Below are 24,781 nucleotides of genomic sequence, written 5' to 3'. Positions count from 1 at the left end.
CCATCATGCACTGCGGTCGCACTTAAATAAAAAATCCAAACGTGGATAGTTCAATAGTAACTGGGTTTTATGTTGCATATTCAAACACAAGCAGCAAGACGTCGCATCAGTAACATGAACAAATCCGTCTGAGCAGAATAAACCACAGATAAACAGCAGGTTAAACTCTCGGGGACAATGAGTGGTTCCATATAAATGAAGCACGATTATATATAGTGTGCATAAAAAAAGCTTTTGCAAGTGTTAAGGCACTAAAGCCAGTAAACCTCCTGACACTGGGTTCCTTTAGCAACAGATTTTTTTTAAATCACCTCCTCATTTCACCACAAGCTGATTATATCTCACTTTGGTTTCTCGTCCGAACATGAACAACTCCACATATACATCTGAATCCTGAACTCACACATACTCAACTTCCCTCTCGTCACACTTTCTCCCTGCAGGTCTTGGTCCGTGCTGTGATTCTGTTGCATGATGAATGTCACGGCATAAATATTGTTTACATAGTGCAAATACCCGACTACATGAGTGCTTAATGCTTTTTGGAGTAGAGATAATTCTTTTTGAATTAGCCGTCGACGTCTAGAAGGTGAACCTGCGATCCTCGGAGTGGCCAACTTTGTCCAGGTTGGGGTTGCAGGCGAACTGGATCATGGGGGGGGGGCCGCACATGAGCACGAGGGCGTCGTCTCCGGGAGGGGGGAGGTGCTCTGTGACCATGTCCTCGCTGATGAAGCCTTCACTGTACTCCCAGTCTGATGCAGGGAGAAACACCACAGCTCAAGAAATACCCAGAATAATAATAATGGTTATCATAGTGAAGTTTAAATCTAACAGTGCACACTACTGACACCTAGTGGTGTAATCAGTAACATTCATGTTTCATCTATTAGCAAACAGCCATTATTTCTTATAGGAGAATCTACAGGATCTGCTGTGTGACACCATCAGATAACATGAGAGCGTTGTCAGCACTAATGTGAACTCACTGTCTGGGGCCTTGTCCAGAGTGAACCACAGCTTGAATCGATCCGGGTTGTTGACCTGAATCTCTTCCAGCTCCGGTCGCAGCAGGATGTCTTTCTCCGACTGAGACGACAGACAAATCATCAATAAGCAATCAATACTCAAAACTGGATGAAAACCACTGATTCTAAGTTATGTATAAACTAAAGTAAGACCTGTACAGTGACGTCCATTAGATTGAATTTAACAGGGACAGTGCACATTGATAGAAATATCTTTGAATGTAATCAAATATAGATTCTGGGTTTATGACATAAATTAACTGTTGGGTATTATTACATCTTTTCTACTTATGACCTTATTCTGGATTCAGGGATTATTTAGATCGTGATGTTTACCTGAGTTATCACTAGAATAACAACAGGAGAGAGAAAAGCTTCGACCGACAGTTGAGTGTGACGCAGGCGTTGACTCTGACTCATGAAACTCACCTGGTTGGCAAACAGCAGGTAACACACCGTCTGGTCCTTGGGATCCTTCATCACGGCTGTGATGAGCTGCAGCATCGGAGTGATTCCTGGAAAACAACAAAGAAAGTTTAGATTAATCACCTAACGAATAAAATAATGATAAGTTGCAGAACTAAAATTTAAAAGAGAAAAACTGCCTGTTATTGCTGCTTCTTTATTACTTAACAACCTTTTTGTTTCTAATGGAGTTTCCCTGCAGACGTTTTTCACATGTTTGTATAAACTGTGAACAAATAAACATCTTGAATTCCTGTGAGGAGAAACTGCTTTTTACAGAATAAACTAGAAAAGACTCTCAGGAGAGCTCAGACCTTCACGAGGCCCAACAGTCGCCAATGGAAACACTATGTTCATAAGTTCTTTGTGTAATTCTGCAGACAGACAAACGTCCTCTCTTGTCGAACTCACCCGTCCCTCCAGCGATCATCCCCACGTGTTTTGCCGTCTTAATCACAGCTGGAGACTTTTTATCTGCTTGAATGGCAAAAGCTCCTGAAGAGGACGAAATCACAGCGTCAAAGATTCAGAGCTCAACTTGTATAAAAACTGACTCCAGCTCAGTTATTAGTTGGGCTTGGTGTTGCACCACTGACCTTTGCCCTGGTAAACGAGCAGACCGCTGGGGCCCCTGAAGTCGATGGTGTCATTGATCCTGAGGCTCTCCATGTACTGACTCATCTTCCCCCCCTCGGGGAATTTAGGGTGAACGTCTTTGAAGTAAATCTGACAACGATCAGAGGAAAATACTTTTAAAAAAAGAGTCAAAGAGCAGCTTTAAATCTAGAAGAGAAGCGAGTTCGATCGAAGCTTCACCTTCACCACGAGGTCCACGAAACCTTTGTCGTCGTCGCTGGACACCGGCGTGTACGGACGCACGACCAGTTTACCGTCAATCTTTGCTGACAGATAAATGTGCTGACCTAGAAAACATCAGATAAAACAACGTATAACAAACCTACTCACATTTAAACGTTTAGATCAGATATTATTGAAACAAATCAAGCTACAGAAAATCGACAATAAAGAATTTGTCCTGTCACAGCAGCAAAGTGGGAAAGTAAGAATAGGGAAAAAAATTAAAAAGTAAACAAACACAAACACGTGATTGATTGAATGACATCACTGACCGATTGGGAGTCCGAGGATGTGATCAGCTGACGGAAGAGCGAACTTGAACTTCCGGGTGTCATGACTGACGATCTGTGCAACACACACACACACACACGTGTTGTTTGTCACCATGTCAACACTTTATGAGCCCTCCGTGTTTTTACCGGACGCGGTAGGTGTCTCACCTGTTTGTCCAGCAGCCGCAGCGCGTACTTGATGCTCGGGTCCTCCAAGGTGATGGCGGGTCTCCTCTTGGAGAACAGGAGCCTGAAGATCAGGTTCACGATGCTGTCGAAGCCTCCTCGGATCAGCTGGAGGACAAACAGCGGGGGGTCAGACACTTAACAGCGGGGTGAACAGCAGCTAACAGCGGCTAAGAGAAGCTAACAGGAGCTAACAGGAGCTAACAGGGGCTAACAGGGGCCAGCAGCCATGTGCGGCCTCTGAGGGGCGTTGTCTCCCGTCAGTTGATCCACAGACGGACCGAGTGAGTCACGATGATTCCTGAGTTCCAGACTCAACTTCTCCTCCGCGTTAGCTCCAGTTAGCCGCGGCTAGCGCGTCAACACGCAACATGGCGGCCCGGCCGCGGGTCGGATACTTACACCGATGATGTAGGAAAACATCTTTCAGTCACTTCTTCTAAAAAACAGACGCGTTTGGTTGAAGACGCAGGAAAAAAAACGTTGAAGGTTCGAGCGCCGCGACCCAACCGAGACTGCGCCACACGGAAGTTAAGCTAGCTCCAACATACATCAACGTCCGGTGTGTTTTGGAAAATAAAAGCGTCGATTGGGAAAAACACTGTTTAGATTTGCTTTAAAATAACATTTAGTATCTTCTATATATAATTAATAGTCTTAATACTTAATAAGTTACTGTTTCATACATGTTAATACGGGTTTTATCTTTAAACTGAATAAAATATCGCACTTCCGGTATGAAAGCAGCTAACTTTAGCTAACTTCTGCAAATAACGATGCTCTGACGACACTTCCTGTCTGGCCTCTCAAAATTAAAAGCTCCCGATAAATAGAATGCAGGAAAAGAATACACTTCAAAAAAATAAAAGTCCACAAGTAACAGAAAAGAGTTTAATGAGTTTAATGTTTAATGAGAATAAACAGTTTGATATCACAGTGTGGTTCTGCTCATATTTCACTTTAAATTTGATTCTGCAGCTATAAATATTATATAATATGCAACAAAAGCAAATGAAAAGAAATATTAAATTTAGACACTTTAGGAAGTGAAGAACATCTTTTATTTTTGAAGTTATTCACTTTTTTATTTCTATTTTTGTTTGTCAAACACGTGACTGATCTATAAGTGCAATGATGCTCGTGTGTGTGTTTACTCTGTTTGCAGCATATTTATCTATTTATTATTTTAGTTATTATTACTTTAAAGAAAGAACTGTATAGCTTTTATGCCTTTTTAGGAAATCAACTAAAAATAAAAACTCATATCACCTGTTGCTCTTAATCCACAGAAAATGATTTGATGTTCGTGCTTCTCAGGAAAATACTTTACAGACTCAACTTAAGTGATTAACTTTGGGGCAGAATTCACAAAATACATTGAAATTAATGGTTAATGTTTAAAAGCAGATGATTTTCATAGGCTACAGAAGTTCACTGATAATATTCTAGAGATATTTCCTTTGTCATTGATGAAACTGATGGGAATAGGAATTAAGAATATATAAAGAATAGATACTATCAGACATGTGTAATGATGGAATAGTTTTTTATAGTTTCTGTTGAGGCCTCATCCAGATGTTTGAGTCTCAACGTCCGCATGAGATTCATGTCACAGCAGCAGCACGAGAGTCTGATCCCCGAGCTTCACATCGATGAGACGTCGAACATTTGGTGGAGGACAAATTCACGTCCATGTTTTCTGAACGACGTCAGTGAACAATCCCCTGATGGAAGCTGATTGGTGCTCGGGGCAAAGAGAAAACACAGTGTGTGGTGCTGCTTCACGTCCTCTAGGGGGCAGTAGTGACCCGTCTTACCCATGATGCACCAGCCAGTTGAAAGTTTAGAGACAAACACCATCACTGAAATTGGAATTTGTCATAGGAGTGAAGCATGGAGGCACATTGCTGTTGGATATTAGTGGAGTTTGTGCAGCAGCAGTGACTCACGTGACTCTGCTGCAGATCGATCCTCCCACTGCAGCGCTGCACGTGGATCAATACACGGTTTTATTATTATTATTATAAGATCCCATTAGAGGCAGTGGCAGCCTCCACATCTGCCCCAATGAAACCTGGTGCATCGTGACACATGAAGACACGACATGATGAGCTTCTGTATCAACAGGAAATAAAACATTTTTTTATTGATCATTTGTGTATATGAAGTTATATAACAACAGTCAGAAAACTCCACAGAGTGAATCACTACACAAAGTGAAACGAAACTGTAAAACACCTCGTCAAAAATGAAGGTATACACAGCAAATATAACCGTCGGCGGCTCGCAGGCACCGCGAGCGATATGGCAGGAAAAACACACCCCAGAACAGTTCTACGAGATCACAGAGAAAAAAGTTCCACACACAAAATTACTCAAGCAGGCAGTTGATATACACGAAAGGCAACTAGGATCTTTCTACAGCATCAGATTCTAAGACTTGTACACAGCTTGGTTTGTGAAAGGTCAGCGTGGCCCTCGTGTCACTGGAGAGAATCTGGAGTTGTCCTGGTCACACAGAAGAGAGCTTGATCAGGTTTGGTGTGTTTCTCTGTTTTTTACAAGAGCAGAATTTAAGGGGGGGGGGGGGTTTGATTATTCGTGCGTACTTTGGTAGGAAACCGTAATAAGAGGAGCATTGCGTTGCAGTGCAGGTAATGGCTTTTTGCTTTGAGGGGTCCTTTCCCCCCCCCCACCCCCCCTCTACAGGCCTCCCAATCCAATGGGTTTCTGCAATGCTGCCCATTACTGGATTCCCTGATACATGCAGCCTGCACACGTCTGTCAGTGTTTTCCTGTTGACTTGCTCGGGGCCACGTTTGCAATTGAATCCATTTCTTTTGTTTTTTATTTATTATTTAGATCTGAAGCTGAAACTGGAATTTCATGAATCTACGAATGAACGAGGCGTGAAATCAAAAGAGTCGATCAGACAGAGAGGGGCGGGGGGGGGGTTATAAAATGAATTTCCTAATAGTTGAAAAAATATAAACAAAAGGACTATTTCGTTTCTTTTACAACAAAAAGTGCAAAGTACATCTAATCTCACGTTAAAGGAATCGACACCAACACGCTCTGTACTGTACATTCAGATTCTTCATCTCCAATAGAAAAGGTTTTTTTTTTAAAGTGAAACAAAGATCCACGATGGAAAAAAGGAAACGTTGGTCGACGACATTTCTTCGTGTGTGTGTGATTGACAGATAGTTAGAGACAGATATGATATTTTGCGGCTGAATAATCCCATTTATGTCACTTTATATTGAATCTACATCTTTTCACAAGGGTTATGTAAATATATACACGGCATTTTTTCCGAGGGGTTATATATTTTAAAACGTAAATGCGTGTGGTTTGGTATTAAACTCCCTGAAAGCTTCTGATGCTGGATCTGTGTGCAAGAGGAGAAAACAAACCAGCGAGAAGGGAGGGAGCCCTCAGAGGTCGACGGGCCTCGGGCTCCGACCCGCGTGTTGAATCCACGTGTGCTGTGTCCTAACCGTTTCCCTCTGGACTCCGATCAATCCCTCAAAGGTTAGAATCGTTCTTTTTTTTCCCAGGCAACACCACCCACGGTAACACTATGGGATGAACATACAAATATTGCACAGTGCTCAACAAAATGCTGCGTGAAGCGACCCCCACCACCGCTGCACTCGGATAAAACATCGTCAAACATCGCCCCACCTTGGTTAATTTTTTTGTCTCTCTCTCTCTCTATCTCTATCTCTGCGTGTAGAAGGGAAAATGGCATTAAACGCTACGACACCACTACAGAACAAACTGGTTTTTTCGCTACCTACTGATAAAGTCTACATCTCTAAGCACACACGGCAGTCACAGTGATACACAAAGCAGTCCTCGGCAGACTCCTATGGAATGACACGTAGCTTTTTCATAATAGTGCTATCAACCACACAGTAACATTGAAAACATTTAGAAAGTCCTCCTGAAGCTATAGCATCGAGTATATGCAAGAGGTTCCTCCGAGATAAGAGACTTCATGGTTTTTCATGGAGTAAAACTTATTTCCTTTCCTAATTGGACCCGTAGTAAAGGACATGATGGACTAGTAGCCTACACAGACCATTAACTTGTACGGTTGTTTCACGCTCTCTCCGTGAAGTCCTGCGCCAACAAGAAAACGAAAACGGAGAAAACTGCTGTTGGCTGAAACGTGATTTGTCATCAGGGCTTTTCTTTCTTTCCTCTTTCTTTTTATCTACCTCCGCCAAGGTGAAAACTTTTCATCTGTTTGTTTGCAGGACGACGCAAAAAAAACGACTGAAGAGGTTTTTAGTGAAACTTGGTGAAAAGGTGTCAGATGAGTGAAGGAAGAGCCGAGTCACTTCTGGAGCAGACGTGATCGAGGAACGCTCCCTTCATCCAGTCTGGAATAAATTTTATTTGCACTTTCTAAAACACCAGTGCAGTGTCTGTTGTTTGGTCTGTGGTGAAGCAGCTTTTCTTTCTTTCTGAAAAGCGACCTGCAGTAGAGCTGCTGCACATAGAGCTGTTCACCTGTTTGATTAAAGTTCAGTGGAGCTCGACTCAGGACGCAGAACCTGAACTGGAGAATCAGTTGTGGTGAACGAGCTGCGGCTACAGAGCGCTGGTCGCTTGGTTATTAAAAGTTTTTAAATATTAAACGTATCTAAATTGCAAGAAAATCCAGTGTGAAGCCGATAAGACGAATGTTTCTTTGCCACAGACAGTCGGACATTTCTGGAATTATCACATAGATTTCATTTTTCTAGATTTGTGCTAATTCCTCAAAGAAGTAACGCAGCGATCTCGGAGCAGCTTGACTGAACCGAAGGGATCGTTGGACCTTGGCGGAGGTGCAGGCGCTCGACTCGCTCTAGTTTCATCAATCAGGAGGATCTCTGGCCCCCATCTGAACACATGTCCTGAAACAAAAACCAGCCAACAATCGCTCCCGAAAAAAACCAAAAAAAACGCTTTCCACAGAAGTCAACAAGCTCGTTCATAGACATCCAGTGCAAAAACAGCAGCCACGTAAAAAGGTCGAACTGGCAGTAAAACATGGCTCGCTCTATTGTCACTGTGAGAAGGCAACGCAAAGCAAAGACTGCGATCGAGGGCACCGCTGCAGCCAGAGACATTGTTCCCGATAAACCGAAGCTACGACCACTAGCAAGTGGGAGTGTGTATGATGAAGCCCCCCACACGGGTCACCTCCCCGGGAATGGCAGTGTTTAGAAACTCGCTTCACCTCCGTCAATATTACCCTGACCCCCAAAGTTTAAAACGCACTTTTAATTCTTCTCCTCTCCTCTGATTGAAGGCAAAGGGGATCAGGTCAGAAGAGCGCCCCCTGGTGTCAGTAGATTCCCCCCCTCCTCCCCCCGCCCCGTCCCAGCCTTTAGTAAAGAGTGTAAAAAAAATCATGCAGTTTACTAAAAATAGTTAAGACGCTGAATTGCTCTAAAAAATATTCCTCTTCAAACCAGAGTCACGACTCCCTGTTTGTTTCTGTTTTTAAACTCGGACCCCGGCCTAAATGCAACGAACCCACAGCGACTACAAGGCTGATTAAAGTAAGCAGGTAACAAAGTATTGTTAAATTAGCTTAAGGACACAATGGCTACAGCTCAGGTGCTTCTTCCACACGGGGCCCGTTTCTCAAGGGACAACAAAAGAGTCTGGATTCGATTCCCACTTTTTTTTTGGAAAAGATAAATAAATAAAAACAAAAGCCAGTAGAAGTGAGCGACGGCCTTTAAAACGAGGACCTACTTCACTTTGACGGCCGAACATGGAGAAAGGAAACGCTGACGGGTTTGTGTTGTTTGTGGGAACGAGCTCAACACGTAGGTCCTCTGATTGAGAAATAAGTAGAAAAAGTCATAAGAAATCATGTGCTTGTATTATTTCCAGCAGCATAATTAGTTTCCCCCCCACAGAACCATAGCAGTTAATGGCCTTGTGTTTTGGAGCTTTGTGTGTATATATATATATCCACCGGTTTTTCTGTGATGATCCTTCGCTGACGTCGTCCTTTACAACGTGAATATATCCCCCACTAGCAGGTTGGAATTCATTTTCCCTTTTTATATCTGGAATGCAATAAGGTAATAAGGTAGAATTTTTAAATCCTGGGATATATAATATTGGCTTTCCTCTATATCTGCATTTACATAATTTAAAATAGAACATCTTATTAAAAACATCGAGATATACACAGATTAGGAAACGGGTAACAACATACAAACACATAAACTAGAAATCATTTTTGTCTGCATACTTATATATACAACTGTGGTACAATAAATTCTTTCAGTCATGCGCTATCTATACAGATCATATTGCTTAAAAGAAGGGGGCTTTTGGTCGGGGGCGTCTCAGGGCTTGATGGGGGAGGAAAGAAAACTGCAGAATCAGGATGGAACCGAAGAATAAAAACTATTTTCAGAAAACAAAAGAGAAGAGTAGGGACCTGATAGAAAAAGCGGAGGATATGACGTGACAGGAAGTTTCAACAGTTAGGGATCGTCGTGAAATTCAGGGCTGAAAGACAGGGAGGGGGGGGTGGGGGTTACATGGATGGACCCATATATCACTGAGGTATTTACACATACTGGCTAAAGAGTACTACAAGGCAGGTGCTGAAAGGGCCCTGTCTATTTCTTGGTGGAGAGCTGAGCGTCCACCTCCTCCTCGACCTTCAGCACGTGCCACTGGGCGATGGGTCTCCTGGGGTTGGCCAGCATGTCGGACCAGTGGCGCAGCTCCGTCCCCGAGCTGTTGAGGCCCACGAACACTTTGCCGATGGCGTCGTTCTTGCCGATCTTGTCGTAGTCCAGCACAGTTATAACAACTTGCACTTTCTGCAGAGAGAGAGAGAGGAGTCAGGAGAATGAACGGAGGTGAGGTGTCTTGTTTTTCAAGATGTCTGCTGTTGTTGAGCTCCTCTCGCTGTTCTCTTCCCCCCCCTCACACCCATGACCCAGTTCTTCTATTTGCTCTCAATAAAACACGAATGTGAAACTATATTCTTGATTTATTTCGTGGGACTGAGGAGTCGTTGAAACTGTATTTTTAGAAGCTCGGTAAATAAAGCGGAGCCTCCACTGGATCCCGGGTTATTACAGAGTGTGAAGATGTTTGTGTTATTAAACTCCGTGTGATTATCGCTCGTAACGATACGTAACACACGGATGTTCATTAACAGGACGTGACCTTCCAGACCAGGCCTCCGTTATTTATCGGAGCCAAACAGAGGCGAGTGTTTGATGACTGGGAGACGCGGCCCCGTGCACGTGTTTATTCAAAGGGACGCGGCGAGGACGCCTGACCCGGGCGTCGGCCTCGGCCTCAGAATATGAATTAGTGCACAAAGAGCCCTGATTAAGTTTCGATCCACCGGAGCCACCTGCATGCGCACGGGACCTCTGTTGTGAGAGCGTGTCTAATACGCCATGTAATGAAATACTGGAGAAGGTTCCCAGCGGCCGGTCGGGGGGTTAGTTGATTTTTAAAGGGACAGTTCACCTTCAACTCGCTCATTGAAACGAGACTGATTCATGGGAAATTAGCAGAATCGCACTAATCGTCCCTGAGAAGTCGGAACTGCTGCCGACTGACTGCTGCTCCAATAATGATCTTTACTGGAAGTTCAACATATTCAAATAGCAATAATAAGGTTAATCTTATAATAAGGTAATCTTTTTCTATATAGCAAAAAATGTAGGCAGTTTTTTAAAGCTTTCTAAGAAAGTTTAAGCGTCACATATCTTAAAGAATTAGTGCAGCATTTTGGAAAATACTTTATTTTAATCGTATATCGCGTACAATGATACTTTACGTGGAGTTTTATTTGAACTTTATATAGTAAGATATTTAATGTAGAGACATGAAAGTTCTTCTCATCTCACTCTATGACAGAAAAACCCATTTCCCAAAACACTGAACTATTCCTTTAAATTACAACTTTTGGATTTTTATAGAGACAAACATCGGAATAATTTAAAATTAAAAAGAGTTCGCAAATATTAAGACTATAACTGACTTTGGTTCTTTTAAATCAACGATGGATTAGTATTATGTTATTTCTATGTTCATCTGAATCTTACACTCCACTTTTTTATGATATGTATCTTGCTGAATAAATTTCTGTTCTATATTTATCTTTAGGATAAATACAGTAAATAATATACTGATCTTTTCTAGATTGTTCTCTGCAGAGACACGGTTGCACAGTTTGGAATGTGGCATCATGGGTAAAAAAAGATGCATGCGTAAGAGACAGTGGATGAAAACAAATGAATCTAAGTGGTGTCACCGAGTGCGTCGCAGCTAATTGTGTGTGTGCGGAGGAGATAGTGGAATAACAAACCCTCTGTTAGTGTAACCTGATAGACCAATTAAAAGCACTACTCGTAATTCCCACGCAATCTCTGAGACAATTAAAATCTTTAGATTAATTACACAAATAGTCCCGAGGTCAAGTTCAACTGTGATCCAACGCTCCGCCTCCGCTGATGAAAGCTCGTCGGGCGACTGATCCGTGTAAATTTTAACAAGACGAGGAAGAAAACCTGCAGAGAAATCGATTCACAAACTAAATATGTATTTTAGAGTTATTGTTGTTGGAGAAATCAGGTTGTAGTTTGAAATTCTCAGAGTGTTTTTATTAAAAATCGGCCTCGGCGCCGTCAGTGATGTTTCAACAGTCCATTAGTTTCACATTTACGACCTCTTCAAGTAGCGTCGCTGCAGTTTTACTTGACCTTTAGGTTTAATATTCTTCCTCCGGTGCCTTTCAGGACCACGTTCAAAACAACCAATGACGAGTTTATGATTCAATCAGTGGCTAATAATTATTTAACGATCACCCCCGGCTCCCGCTGATGAGATAAGAAATGCAAATTTCCACCAACATGCTGGTGTCAGCAGCTCGAAGTCAGAGCCTGATTTGAACGGGGTTGATTGGGATCAACACAATTTAAATTGAATCTGGGGCTCGTGGACCCAAACCTGTGATTTGTGAGCTGTGACAGGTTTAATCAATTTGATTTGAATTAACTGCCTGAGGAGATAATGTTGTTCTTCCTGGGGAAAAGATCCAGGCTTTTACTTCTTCTCTGTCTCCAAACGTCAACACGGGCTTCGTATGCTTTGCTAAATCATAACGAGCTACATGCTACAGGCAATAGCAAAGTGCAGGGAATTCATTAGCTTGTCAAATTGGGAAACCCGGGCTGATATAAACTGGAGTGCCTTTTATTACACTGCTATAATGAAAAGCCTCTAAACCAGTTATTTGGTAAACGAGCGCCCGCTTATCAGTTCTTATATGAAGCCGCGTGTCGGCAGGTAGCTACAGATCCATCACACTTGCATGTTTACCTGGATTTGTTCGAATGGGACTTCAAAGCTGAAGGACTCGTTGTAGTACGGGTTCAGGGTGTTCTTCTTGATTGTCGTCTTCTTCTTCTTCAGCCTCTTGCCGTTCTGCATCAGGTGGATCTTCACGTATGGATCTGCGGAGGAAAAAAACACAAAGAATAAACGCAAACCATTAAAAAAGCGCATTACAATGATTTGTGGCCACTTGAGGGCAGCATACTTGACACCCTGTGCATCTTTGCATTGTAAATCTGAGCTTTTTGTTTCCTGATGCATCTGAAAACGACGCTGATGAAAAGCAAAGTCTCGGGTAATGAAACCAAAACAGGATCTGAAGCTAAACTGCTTTGGTTCGATCCACTGTAAATATAAAAACATTGATTATGACAGTTTCAAAGTGTTGACGTCAGTGATGGATCAATGATGGGCAGGGTTTTAAAAAGCAAGGCAGTGACAGTCCTGTGTTTTCCATCACTCGGTTAACCAGAGCCTCATTTTCATCTGAACGGCATCTCAAGTAGAACCCAAGTGGCCGGCTTCATCCACTCTGTGGCAATCAGGCAGAGTGTGTGTCTGTGTGTCTCTGTGTGTCTCTGTGTGTCTCTGTGTGTGTGTGAAAACAACAAACCAGTGTTTCTCTCTTTCGTTTATGACGCGACGCTGCTCCTCATGATTTGTTTACACTCTCAAAATGGTCATCGAAAGTAAATTGGACGAAACCTGACGAGTGGGTCGGCAGTAAATCGCCTTTTCAAACTGCCAGAGAAATGTTTTCTGTGCTTTAATTGAGCCATTAGAGGGACAAGGTGAGACAGTCCATTTCCACACAGACAGAAGTTCTAATGAGCAGCTGGAGAATGTGAGAAAGTTCCAGGGTAATTTTCAGCAGATGAATGGACGGACTCGGTAATTACTGTGATTCAAAGATTAGAATCCTCGGCTAATTTTATTCTCAAACGAGTCAGAAAATATATGTCCCGTGTGTTTGTTCCCGATTCGTCGTTTGTGTTTTAACACATAGTTAAGTTGTAATTAATATTTAACAGATGTGCTCTTAACTCTTTATCGGCCACAAGTAGGTTTTATATGGCTTTTACTCAAAGCTTTTACCGACATGTGCTGAAAAATCAATTTAGATGGAAGAAAGTTCTTCTCACAACATAAATGAATGAATATAAAAGTAATAAATAACCAGGGAAAGACCAGAACTTTAAAGATTCTGGTTCCATGTGTGAAGACCCCATAATGATGCTTAACGATCCCAGCTCGCGATCCTGAAGAACAGAAAGAAAACTTAATGAAAAACCACTTTGCCTCATTGATCATTTAGGACAAACCAGCGCTTTTAGAGACAAATAACCACAATAATCTCAGAAATGCTAATGAGGTAGGAACCCGCCTGGGGCCGACAACCGCCCGTCTAAACACTGAGAGTCTATCAGAATGAATAAGGAGGGAGACTTCGAATCAGGGCTTCTAATTAGTCGCTGAGACGCCACTTGCTCTGATAATCTGGATTTATCTCCGGATCCCAGATGCATTAGGTGTTTATCAGGGTTTTTTCTGTGTTGGCTGCTCTCAAAAAAAACCAAAAATCTCAGTCTTAGGTTGGAAGATCGCAGGATTTCTAGCAAATATCAAACACTGAACAAGCTTAGCCGCCGTAATCTTTCATCCAATTTAGGAGGATGAGGACCCGACTGCAGCCGCGTCCGGGGCAGCTCACATGAATATGGAGAGAAAACCACAAAAAACAGAGCGAGATGGACAAACAGCAGCAGAGTAAGTAAACGACAGAGGCAGAATATAAAGGTGTAGCAGGCTGCTAATGGAGTGGGTGTCCATTATCACTCTCCTGCTGAGAGGAGCCCGAGCGCTGGGCTGATGGAAACAGTGAATGAGGACGGCGTGTTGTCACTTAACGAAGAGAACGAATACGTGAACCATTCTTCAGCAGCCTGGTGTCAAACAGCAGAATGAGGCTTTTACGTCCTGTTTTCATCCATCGACTCGGCGTCGCACGTTATCAGACTGAGCCTCGACTCTGGGAATCACGTCGACCGATACTAAAAGTCTCATACTTTGGGATTTCTGTTCGTACATCTGCTGCTGATTTCTATCGTCGGTTGCTCTGTTGCTTTTGTTTGATCGGTTGACACGTGGCCTCCTCTTCCTCCTGGAGTTCACAGGTCTAAAGAAAGTCAAACACCGAAGACGAGGAGTGTCTGGCAAAGAGATCTTTTGAGATTCGTGTGCGCAAACTCAAATAACGACCTCACATTCTCACATTGTTCCATTTGAAAAACACAATCAAAGGACAACTGACGGCTCCTTTTATTTCGGTTTCACGCACAGCCACAGTTTAATAATAATGGCAGAGTTTCGACTTTAATATCGAGCACTTTTTTCAAACTGAATGCCCACGACCTCAGAGACAGAGATAGAAAAAAAGCCTGTTTCTCATTTCTGACTCTTTAATGACGACTGTCCCTGCAGCAGCGTTTCTTAAGTTTGACTTCTTCTTTTCATCAGCTTCCAGAGACGATAGAAAACACTGTCTGCAGTTTGACGTTTTAACATTCACTACAGAAAACAAGATATGGATTTGATTGACACACAAATGACTGAGGGGCGTCGGCTGCGTGGCCCAAAAAGTCGATGATCCGCGGAGGAGACACATAAATACAGAAGCAGAAATTTGTTTGTGTTGCAGGGAAAAGCTCAAATGAGATTTATCTGGTTCTAACCCAGAGAAGATCCAGGCTGAGCACGAGGATTAACTGGTGTATGAGGAATATGTGGCACTATTCTGGGTAATGTTGGCTGAGACCACTGGAGTGTTAAACTTCCCCCAGTTTACCCAGTTAGTCAACAACATATTATTCTTTGCCTTGGAAGTTATTAGTTGTGACATAGGCTAACTAGCTCACGACTGTAGGTAGTACGCTTTTTAAGGTAGCCAGGTAGCTGAGCTAACTATAGTTTACAGATTATCACTTTTCTTAAACATTTACTTTATGTATTTTAGTTCTGGGCTAAAAAAAGACACAACCCTCCAAACCTCGGTTCCTCTTGTAGTCCCGACAGCGGAGCTATGATGGTACAATCGTTATTACTGTGATGGAGCTTCAATATGTAAAGTGCATGTATCCTCTCATTGAGCCTGAGTAAACACAACACATCAGCTGAACGGGAGATAACTCCTTCTCCGGCTCAAAGAGGAAACACCTGTGGCGCCGCACCGCCGCAGACGCTCTTATCTCTCCGGGCAGCAGATGAGAGTTTGGCGTTATTGAGTTTCGGAGGCTCGCCCGTACCTCATATCCGGCCCATTTCACCATCTCATCCCAGACGGATGTAATCTCTCCCATTTTATGGATGAATGGCAGCGCTACTGACGGCAGAGCTCCTCCTCACATATGTGTACAGCGCAGAGGCTCGTCTTCGCTATTCCGAGGGGTTACTCGTCTGAGGCCTGGATGGTTTTATGAGGTGATGCACCATCAATCGTCCATCACCCCCGAGTCAGGCTAAGAAGCAGGTTTGTGGATAAGTGTTGAGCTGTGTAATCTGCAGCAGAGTTAAGTAGAGCTTCTCAAGCAGACTCATTTTACTGCGGTTACGTACAGTTTGTATCTTAACCTGTGGATTAATGACATCTGTGGCTCAAAAAACTTTTTTATTACATTTGTCACATTAACACCAAACACAGAATGAGTTTCCTCCTGGTTGCGGTTGCACGGTTAAATATCGCCTGGTTGTCGTTTTAGCTTTTCCTCGTCTCATTTTGGATTTGCGATGGTGGATGCACCCAGGGGTGACTGTCAGTTTAGTTTTAACACACTCAACTCAGCTGTGAATCACACACACACACACACACACACACACACACACACACACACACACACACACACACACACACACACACACACACACACACACACACACTCCACATAAACATGACAAGTGTGTACAGTGAAACTCAGACCCACAATGCAAACCATTGGGATTGTGCTGCACGCTCTGAGAATCCTAATTATCCGACAGCTCTAAATCCCTTTTGTAACTCATCCGCTTCTTATTATCGACATCTTTGGAATTTGCATTTATTAAAGCAAAGAATTCAGACAAAGAACATTTTTTAAAATCCCTAATCACTTTCAAATTGCTTTCTTCTCTCAGGCCTGTTTTATCCTTTGAATGATCCTGTTGCGTTCCTGCCTGAGAGAAAAGCCTCGAAGTCCAACCAGCCGGAGCAACAAGACAAATAAACCCTGGAGCCGAGAGGGCTGATGCTGCGCCGGAGCGCCGGGTCGAGGCAGCGCGGCTTCATTACCGCCGACACGGTGCCCGTGTGCTTTGATAACCTCCCCCACTGTGGCCCATTACCTGGGTATGTGCCGCCTCACGGCCCTCTGGGACACCTTGAGCGCTACAAAGAGGGGTGGGACAAAGCACTTCTGCCGCCACCGCCTCTATAAACCATTTAGCCTTTGAGACATTCAGCCTTTGTGTCCGACACACTCTTTGGAGTCTGACTCACCTTTTCACGAGGCAACAGCCCGAGGATAGAGTGTCGTGGAAATGCTGTAAAATGCACCATTTTAAACAACTATTACACGAAATAAAGGGACACATCTGTGGGTTCAAAGAGATGCTCACTCAAGGACGAGCTCGCCTGCCTTCTGCATTCTCAGGCTTTTCAAACTCAACTTTCTACTCTGTAAGTCTGTGTTGCTGAAGTGGAAAATGCAGCCGAGTTCTTTTGAAATCCGACTCAACGTAATGGACGTTTCACTGGAACTTTACATTAGCTGTGGAGCCGGCTGAAGGAGGAGAGAGGAGCAAGTCTGTCTGTAATGAGGCCGGGATTATTTTGAGACGACAGCTAAAGAGCATGGTGCATCACCGCGGCTGAACAGCGGCAATTGTGAGACGCACCTCAAGACAACAGACATTTAAAAAAAAAAAAAATCCTATTTCCGATTTTGTCTACGAAGCAAAGTGGAGGAGAAGGATTTGGATGTTTCATGAGGAGCCAATCAAAAGAATTATTTCTGATTATACATTGGTTAATGATAATACCCACATCTTCCTCTGTGAGCCATAATTAGGCACGGTAAACAGGATGACAATAGAGGAGAAGGCTGATCCCAGGCCATCAATTACTTGTCCTCCTCCTTAAGCTCTGGCTGAGCCGCCTTGTGGATGGAGGCTAATTATTGTTATTAGCGACCTGCCCATTATTTCATCCGTCTGCTGCACTTCTAAGTGTTGTCGCTTTGCTCAGGAGCAGAAACGCAGGCGCAACTAACAAAGATTTAAATCAAAACTCAAACTGCAATTTAGAGTATATTCTGGTTGTGTGTAATTAGAAACGTGCACTGTGCTATTACTGTACGCTAATAATTCACCCTGAACCCCCCCCACGGATGAACGCACACGGATAAAACATGCTCCAATTAAACGTGACAAACAGCGCACGGTGTCAGAGTGTCCTGTAGTGCAGGAGAGAGAACTGGCCTTCCAGGGTTTTTTCATTCTGGCCTCGTCACCGTAGCTGGAAACTGGAAGTGTTGACAACGCCACAATGCAAACGGACACAGGTGACGGTAGCGGGGGGGTAGTTTTTTCTTTCTTCCAAGTGGCTGCTGGAGCTGGTCTGATAGATGAGAGGAAGCTTGGAGCTGTTAATGCCGTGTTACTGTACCGGGGCGTGTTCGGGCGCTTATGTGGAGAGACCTGTCCGTCAGGCAGGAAGTAAGTGGGCCCAGGTGTATGGTAATTGCAGTGCAGAGAGAATTTAGAATGAACCCACGGAAGAAAGTCAAAGGAGAAGCAGGAGGAAAGTGCATACTGGTCGGTCTATGGCCCCAGAGAGTTGAATTTGATGCTTGGTTTTTAATCTGACGTTGTTGTTTTGATCAATATTACAGTGATGGTCAAAGGGAAACTATGGATTTTAGTGGTGAATCTTCGTTGTGGTGCATTTAGACTTAAATTGCAAATACACAACTCAAATTGACAACATGCCGACGTCTACAAACCAATCAACATCAAGTATAGGTTGTATTCTTCTGGGTGTGAATATGTCGTGAGTATTTGCGACATCATAACAAGTTGTGCGATTAAAGATGTAAACAGAAAGAAAATCAACTAACTACTATCGACACTTGTCTGCACCAGAAACCTCGGAGGAGAAAGAGCAGGAGATAATAACGATGGTTAAAGTCACAGGGATCAATTCTGCAACGTGTGTTTTCGCTGAATCTGAGTCGCAGCATGTTTTTGTGTCATTTCATGTCGTGCTGCTTTCGCTACCTTAAAAATAGCAGCAGTGACGCTGTGGGCTTTCACCTCTATTTCCGACACTGTCACTGACCCTTATGGGCTGTGACCCAAGACTTCTCACACAGTTAAAATTACTGGAAATAATGAAAAACGCCCTATTGGGAGTTCCCAAAGCCCAAAGTGACGTCTGTCAGCTGCTTCTTTCGTCTGATAAACAATCCAAACCCCCCAAATACAAGACTATTCATCAAGAAGGCTTGGAAATACTTTGACAAAGCAACGTTCATATTTTAGGAGATAATTAGCTTTTGGTAGATTTTCTTTTTCAGAGAAGAATCCCAGTGTTTATACCCGTGTGTGTTGAATATAATTACAGCGTGACTAAGGTATATTTGGATCTAAAGCTGTAAAAGCAGCTCTGCACCTTTGCTGACTTGCCTCCACAGGAGATTCACAGTTTTACAGAAACGAGATTCTTTCATTTAATCCCTTGAGAAAACTCACTGTGTCTGCGTTCGAGTCTGTATCAGGTTTTAAATGGAACATCTGTCCCCCTGTGACTGATGGAGACAGTCGTGTGTTGCGTTGTGTTGTGTTGTGTTGTGTTGTGTTGTGTTCCTGTCGTCAACTTTGTGCGTCTGGGTGTTACATGTACAGTTTCCAGCTCTCTTCCTCTCTAACAAGTGGCACATTCAGTTTCCGTGACATCAGACCTCAGAGTGGCCTGTTGGTGCTGCACCAGAACAGGAATAGGTTTCATTCTTTTCTTCATTGGTGCACTCTACAATCATTAATGCATCTCCAACACAACATCAGGTCTGAACGTTGCAGTTTCTTCAGGATCTCAACATCTCAGAAAAATGTTGTAGGTGATGCAAAGTGCAGTGCATGTGCATAATTACAGACAAAGGCCCTGTCAGATGGAAACTCAGTGGGCACAAACTCATGCACAGCCTTGATTCTCCTCACCTGACAAGCCTCCCACGTCCATTTTCTTCAGGTTCTTGGCCTCGAGGACGACCACGGTCAGCTTGCCGGCGGTGGGAACGTACCGCAGGGAGAAGCAGATATCGCCCAGCTTCTCTTGCTGTGGGAGAAGCAGAGACATTGCAGAAGGGGAGAGAGAGAACAGGTTTTTAACAGCACCAACTAAATCCGTATTCACAGCAGATGCTCACTAAGAGGCTAGATGAGGGAACCCTGTCATCCCCCTCCACAGCACACTGGATACAGCTCAGACAACCAAATCCCAAGCTTGTGTTTACCTGTTTTTCCAGTTTTTTTTGACGTGTTGTTGTTTTTGTGGTTCTGCTCTCGCCAAACAGAAAAGACATAAAGTGCAGCAGATCAAGTAAAAGGGCAGAGTGGGAGCGAGTTGGGGCGTTAGAGGACAAAAGGTTGTCGAGGATCAAGAGGGCGCCCCCTGACAGAATGTGGCAGCTCATCCCACCATCGAGGAACCACAAACAAGATTGTTATTGTTTTGCGTGAAGAGACGACAACACGAGACGACGTTCCCATGGAGCGGGGAGCAAAAGTTTGTGTGATTGAGTTCAAGAATACGGGCGCAGACCCATGAGTTGCTCTGCAGGTAGTGACGTGAATTTGATTCTACTATACTCTGTATACTTCAATTAATATATTTCCATTTATATTCATGTATTTATTTTCATTTAATTACTTGTTATAACGTTTTCTACTTGTATTTATTTATTTGTAGTTATTTAGATGTATTTATGTGTTTTAAGTTATTTAATTCTTTCATTTACATGTATTTATGTATTTTCTTTCATTAACTTATTTATATTTCTACTTGGTTTACTTAATATGCGTTTCACATGTTTTCAATCTTCTTGTTTTGCTCCGAAAAGGTTATTTTTAATATCAGCTCCCACTTTACTTTGTCACTCATCAGTGAAAAAGCTGGAAAAGTAGCGACTGCAATCACTTCACTGGTTCACGCGAATCACCATCACAACACTTATTATCATACACATGAGCAGAGAGCTTTTCACCTTCTTGTCGTATCCCTGATCAACGCGAGGAGCCGACACGACGCTCCCTCAGGTCACTGAATATTTTTATACATTTTCCTGCTGCATTCTCACATGAGCTAACTGCTATTTTCCCAACATACGGCCCCTCTGGAAAACGTCCAGACCTCAGTGCCTGTGTGAGAGCAGCTCTGTGGGTCTCGCAGGTTTTCACTGTCTCATACAAACAACAGAGGGTCGGTCCTGTACGAATTCTCGAGGTGTGTTGTTCAATATAAATACTTTGTTCTTCCAATCATCGGTGTTTTCATGTGTCATTTCGCCCACAGCCCCACTCATTTAATTTCTTCATTTATCCTCCACTGGCCTGGCGGGTGGTTCACGTACAGAACCAGTGACTAAATCGTTTCACTTTGATGACGAGGGGCCGAGTTTTAATCAAGACAAACACACGCTCCCCTGGAGGCCAGCGGGGGCGCTTAATTTAATTATTCCAGTGAAGAGCAGTGAAAAGGTGCTTTCATATTTTCTATCAGGAGTAAAAAGCCAACTGCTTCCTTTTAAACCTAAAGGACCGTTTTTGGAGAACGTGCTCCTTCATATTTGACCTTTAAAGCAAAGAGGATTGTGTGACGCGTGTGGGTGGAGTGTATTAAAACCTTGATTCTATTCACTCTGCTGCCTTTTCGCTGAACTCACTGATAAAAGATTTATTTCCCCCGAAGTGCAGCTCTTCCTTTAAAATGTTTGGAGTGAAACGCCGTCTCCTTCCAGAGCTTCCTCTCTCCTTTAAAACCAGATTTGAGGGGGAGTTTGGTGATAAACATATTCACACATTCCTTTTTAACCCCAGGATTTAAAAAACTAAATCAATAAATTGAAGTTCTTATTAACTTTTTAAGTTTAAGCTACAGGGGCCGACACTAGTAAACAATCTGAATAATCACAAGTTTAATGTAAATTACAATTCAACACACATACAGAGTAGAGCATTTAGATAATAATAATTATATTAACAATACATTTGACATTTTCAGCAGTTAGAAGGTCGGAAGGAGCAATTTCCATGGCCGACCTCTGCTCCTTCCTGAGCCTGAAAGAATCGCTCCTGTGAGTCGAGCCTTGTGTAAAAGTGTCACGTGCGACAGGTGCAACCGAACGTAAAGGAAGTGTAGTGATGCCCTTCAGCTGGAAACAACACCGCTCGCCGCTCAGCGCTGTTATAATTAACCTTTAAATCAAACCACCATAATGCAAAAAAACCTGAAAAAAAAACGAGGTTCCCCTGGCAACGCGTGCGATATGCCGTGACATTTACCATGAAAATTGAATCCCCTGAACTGTTGCCTGGAAAGTCACACTCCTGTTAATTGAAGGGGAAGTGTGGACATCTGATTAAGTGACATTTCCAGGGGAGATGGATTACATCAGCCATGGCGCCACGTCCGCACTTCAAGCACAAGTGCTCTGCAGAACATGGCAAAACAATCATTGTGATATTCTGAGCAATAAAAATGTTCTTCAGCGACTGGATTTTAAAATCTCCGGTGTCACAAATTATTCCGAAACCTCCTCGTTTCTCCTGTTTGACGTGTGTGTCCACCTTTTTTTACCAACTCTTACCTCCTCCTTCTCAGCGCTCTGCAGATCCCTCCACTCCTCTGTTATGTGGCTGAAGTCCACCTTGTTCATGGTCACCTTGATGTCCCCGATGGCGTCGTGTTTGGAGAAGCGGTCAAAGTCGTACACCGTCATTATCAACGTTTTCCCCCCGAGCTCCACGTACGGGACCTGAGGAATGTTGAGAACAGATGTAACGGTGTGGAAAAGTTGTTAAATTGAAATGATTTGTCGCACAAGAAAAATGAGAGTGTGGGAGCGACTCTGTGGTTTGTCCCTGACATTATCTCACAGAATCATCTTTTATTCTGGAAGGTGTCAGAGCTGCTTAGAATCACCTGTCGCCTGCTTTCTCCAACACGCATCACACATTTGGAATTAGAAAACTCACACACACACACACACACACACACATACACACACAGAGCGGGGTATTGAGATGGATATCACATCACATTATGCTTAACTTACACCAAACACCTGCGCGCGTCACTGTCAGGTGGACAACAAAACTTTCGCTGCTGCCGAGCAACAGCCCTGCATCCATTATGGCCGAGGCAAGGCCGGGGTGGGGGGGGTGTAACGCTGCATCTGCCCGTGTTAATCCTGATCACGTTGAGCCTCAGTGTGTGTGTGTGTGTGTGTGTGTGTGTGTAACTGTGAGAGATATTCTGTCAGGAGCTTGTTAATGTGCCAGCTGGTTGCTGTCTCCACACCTTCCCAACATTCAGAGCTGCATGCAAATCAGATTGTCAGTGGAACCAAAAGCTCCTCAGCTGCAGGAGAAGTGCTCGAAATGCACAAAGGTTTTTTTGAGTATTTTAATGAAATCAAACTTTGTGAACATGAGCCGTACCTTGAAGGTGAACTGCTCGTTGAAGACAGGATTGAGCGTCTTCCTGTGGACCTTGGTCTCAAATTTCTTCTTCTTGTCGGGCAGCAGGTAGACCTTCACGTACGGGTCGGACGTGCCACCCATGTCCATGGCGGGCAGCTCTGCCGCCTGGATGATCCCCACCATGAGCTGAGAGAGAGGAAGTGAGAGGATGTGATGCGTCAGAATGTCCACGGATCATCCAGATTATCAGAACGTGCACCTTCATCCCACCAACATCCTCACAGAGAATCTGAATCGTGGATAAAGAAACGTCTGGACATATTCTTAGACATGTCACAAGCAATCATTCTTTTGCCAATTGTAGAAATGTATGTCAGCGGCTGAGGAGTTTGTAAAGGTCACGATGTGTCAGACTAGGAATGAGGGGGCTGGTTCTCTTCACATAAGGCCGATAATTGATAACCACAACCGGGGGCTGGGGAGGCTGATTGACCTGCCAGTCAGAGCCTCTACTCAAAGGCCTCTCAGGAGGCCCCGGCTAGTCAGTCAATCAACTTCCTATCAGGTAGCCATCAAGCAGCAATCTGGAGGCCGGCCAGGGCACTCAGCCGTGCAGCAGTACAGCTGCCGGGGGGAGCGGCGTCCGTTTACTGTGGTGGAGCTTCCAGTGACGCAAGAGTGGGAAACAATGACCTCCAGTTGGTAAACAGCACGAGGCAAATAACCACCAATATGAAGCAGGTCAAGATTTATTGATACACGTCGAAAGATTTGAAAGAAGAGACCCTCAGACTTAATAGTTTAATCTACGTGGGTAACGGCTACGTCCATTGTTTGGTTCACTGTTGCTGTCTGTTTTGTTTATTTCATGTAACATTAATACAAAAGACGAATATTAAATGTACCACACCCCATGTTCTGCTTGTTCATGTGTTGAAGTTTGAAAAAAACACTGAAATGTTTGGAAACAATGAAGCAGTCGCCTGATTGGTTCTCATCAGCCTCGACCTCGACTTCCAGCAGTGAATCACAAAGCATCGCTAACACTTTCATTAACAGTCCCACCTTTGAGAAAAGAAAACTCTTGTCTTACTTTTCACCTTTGTCGTGTCTCGTGAGTAGTATTTCCGGATATGGGAGAAAGATGTATCGCTGATTTATGTCAGTTTAGGTAAGTTCACCTTTTTATTTTTCCTTTCCTTTGCCAAATCTGAGAAGCACGTTGGCTCCAGATTACAGATTTTCACAGGTTGTTGGTGAGATTCCAGTAGAGAAAGGTCTTCATGGGGATGATCAAGTGTTACACAGGCTCAACGTACAGTGAATGAACCACAGACACACACAACAGTGAACACACCTCAAATACATGGAAAGTATGGGATGTCATGGATTTAGACTTTACTGCTGCCCAGGTTCTGCACAACATTTACTTACGTTGAAAACACTGAAATAAAATCTGTCATATTTCAATCAATCAGTTTTTGTAGTTTATCAGGATTCAATTCTGCAAAATAGCTAAATAAAGATATAATAATCTCAGTTATCGTGGCTGTTTTTTTATTTACCCTGAACCTAAATGTGACCATGTTTTTCCCTGTTTGTGCTGTGAAGCTGTATTTGGATTCGGACTGTGGTGAATCCTCGTTGCCGGCTGTCCCTCTGATTTCCAGCCGTCAGTCAGCGTGGACCGAGGCAGACACAGCACGTCAAACCATCTTTACTCACAGACGCACTGACGCTCGAGAGCAGATACAATCAGGATGTGGTTGGAAATGTTGATTATGAAACACTCTGCTCCTTCAGCTGAGCGGGTTTCTGCCGACGCCGTACGTAACTCCACCCGACGGCCACAACACA

At 43.5% G+C, this 24,781-nt stretch overlaps 2 protein-coding genes across 5 annotated transcripts in view; both read right to left on the bottom strand.

Moving 5' to 3' along the window:
* Positions 1-49: 49 nt before the first annotated feature.
* LOC118101996 (NADH-cytochrome b5 reductase 3) lies at positions 50-3,371 on the bottom strand. Its single transcript, XM_035148118.2, has 9 exons — positions 3,212-3,371; positions 2,792-2,917; positions 2,624-2,696; positions 2,310-2,416; positions 2,090-2,219; positions 1,905-1,988; positions 1,458-1,543; positions 990-1,089; positions 50-755 (listed from the first exon to the last, which is right to left on the bottom strand). Exons 1-9 carry the CDS (start codon positions 3,230-3,232, stop codon positions 583-585), a joined length of 900 nt encoding a protein of 299 aa, XP_035004009.2. The 5' UTR covers positions 3,233-3,371; the 3' UTR covers positions 50-582.
* Positions 3,372-7,997: 4,626 nt separating this feature from the next.
* The window catches only part of syt1a (synaptotagmin Ia), a 125,245-nt gene continuing 108,461 nt past the window's right edge, over positions 7,998-24,781 (bottom strand). For all 4 annotated transcript variants that reach the window (XM_035147876.2, XM_035147880.2, XM_035147877.2 and 1 more), the window contains 5 exons: positions 22,943-23,110; positions 22,090-22,257; positions 19,442-19,559; positions 12,182-12,315; positions 7,998-9,660 (listed from right to left, as the gene is read on the bottom strand). In XM_035147876.2, coding sequence (XP_035003767.1) covers positions 9,454-9,660; positions 12,182-12,315; positions 19,442-19,559; positions 22,090-22,257; positions 22,943-23,110 — 795 coding nt within the window. In that variant the 3' untranslated portion in view covers positions 7,998-9,453. The remainder of the gene's footprint in view (positions 9,661-12,181; positions 12,316-19,441; positions 19,560-22,089; positions 22,258-22,942; positions 23,111-24,781) is intronic.

The sequence above is a fragment of the Hippoglossus stenolepis genome, chromosome 22 (genome assembly GCF_022539355.2).
Source record: "Hippoglossus stenolepis isolate QCI-W04-F060 chromosome 22, HSTE1.2, whole genome shotgun sequence".
Taxonomy (NCBI): Eukaryota; Metazoa; Chordata; class Actinopteri; order Pleuronectiformes; family Pleuronectidae; genus Hippoglossus; species Hippoglossus stenolepis.
The sequence above is the reverse complement of the archived record's forward strand: the minus strand, read 5'-3'. Positions and strand labels throughout refer to the sequence as shown.

Coding starts and splice junctions, on each gene's coding strand:
- LOC118101996 (XM_035148118.2), bottom strand. CDS start 3,232: ATGTTTTCCTACATCATCGGT. Junction 2,918..3,211: donor TGTTTTCCTACATCATCGGT/GTAAGTATCCGA, acceptor TTTGTCCTCCAG/CTGATCCGAGGAGGCTTCGA. Junction 2,417..2,623: donor CATCCTCGGACTCCCAATCG/GTCAGTGATGTC, acceptor GATGTTTTCTAG/GTCAGCACATTTATCTGTCA.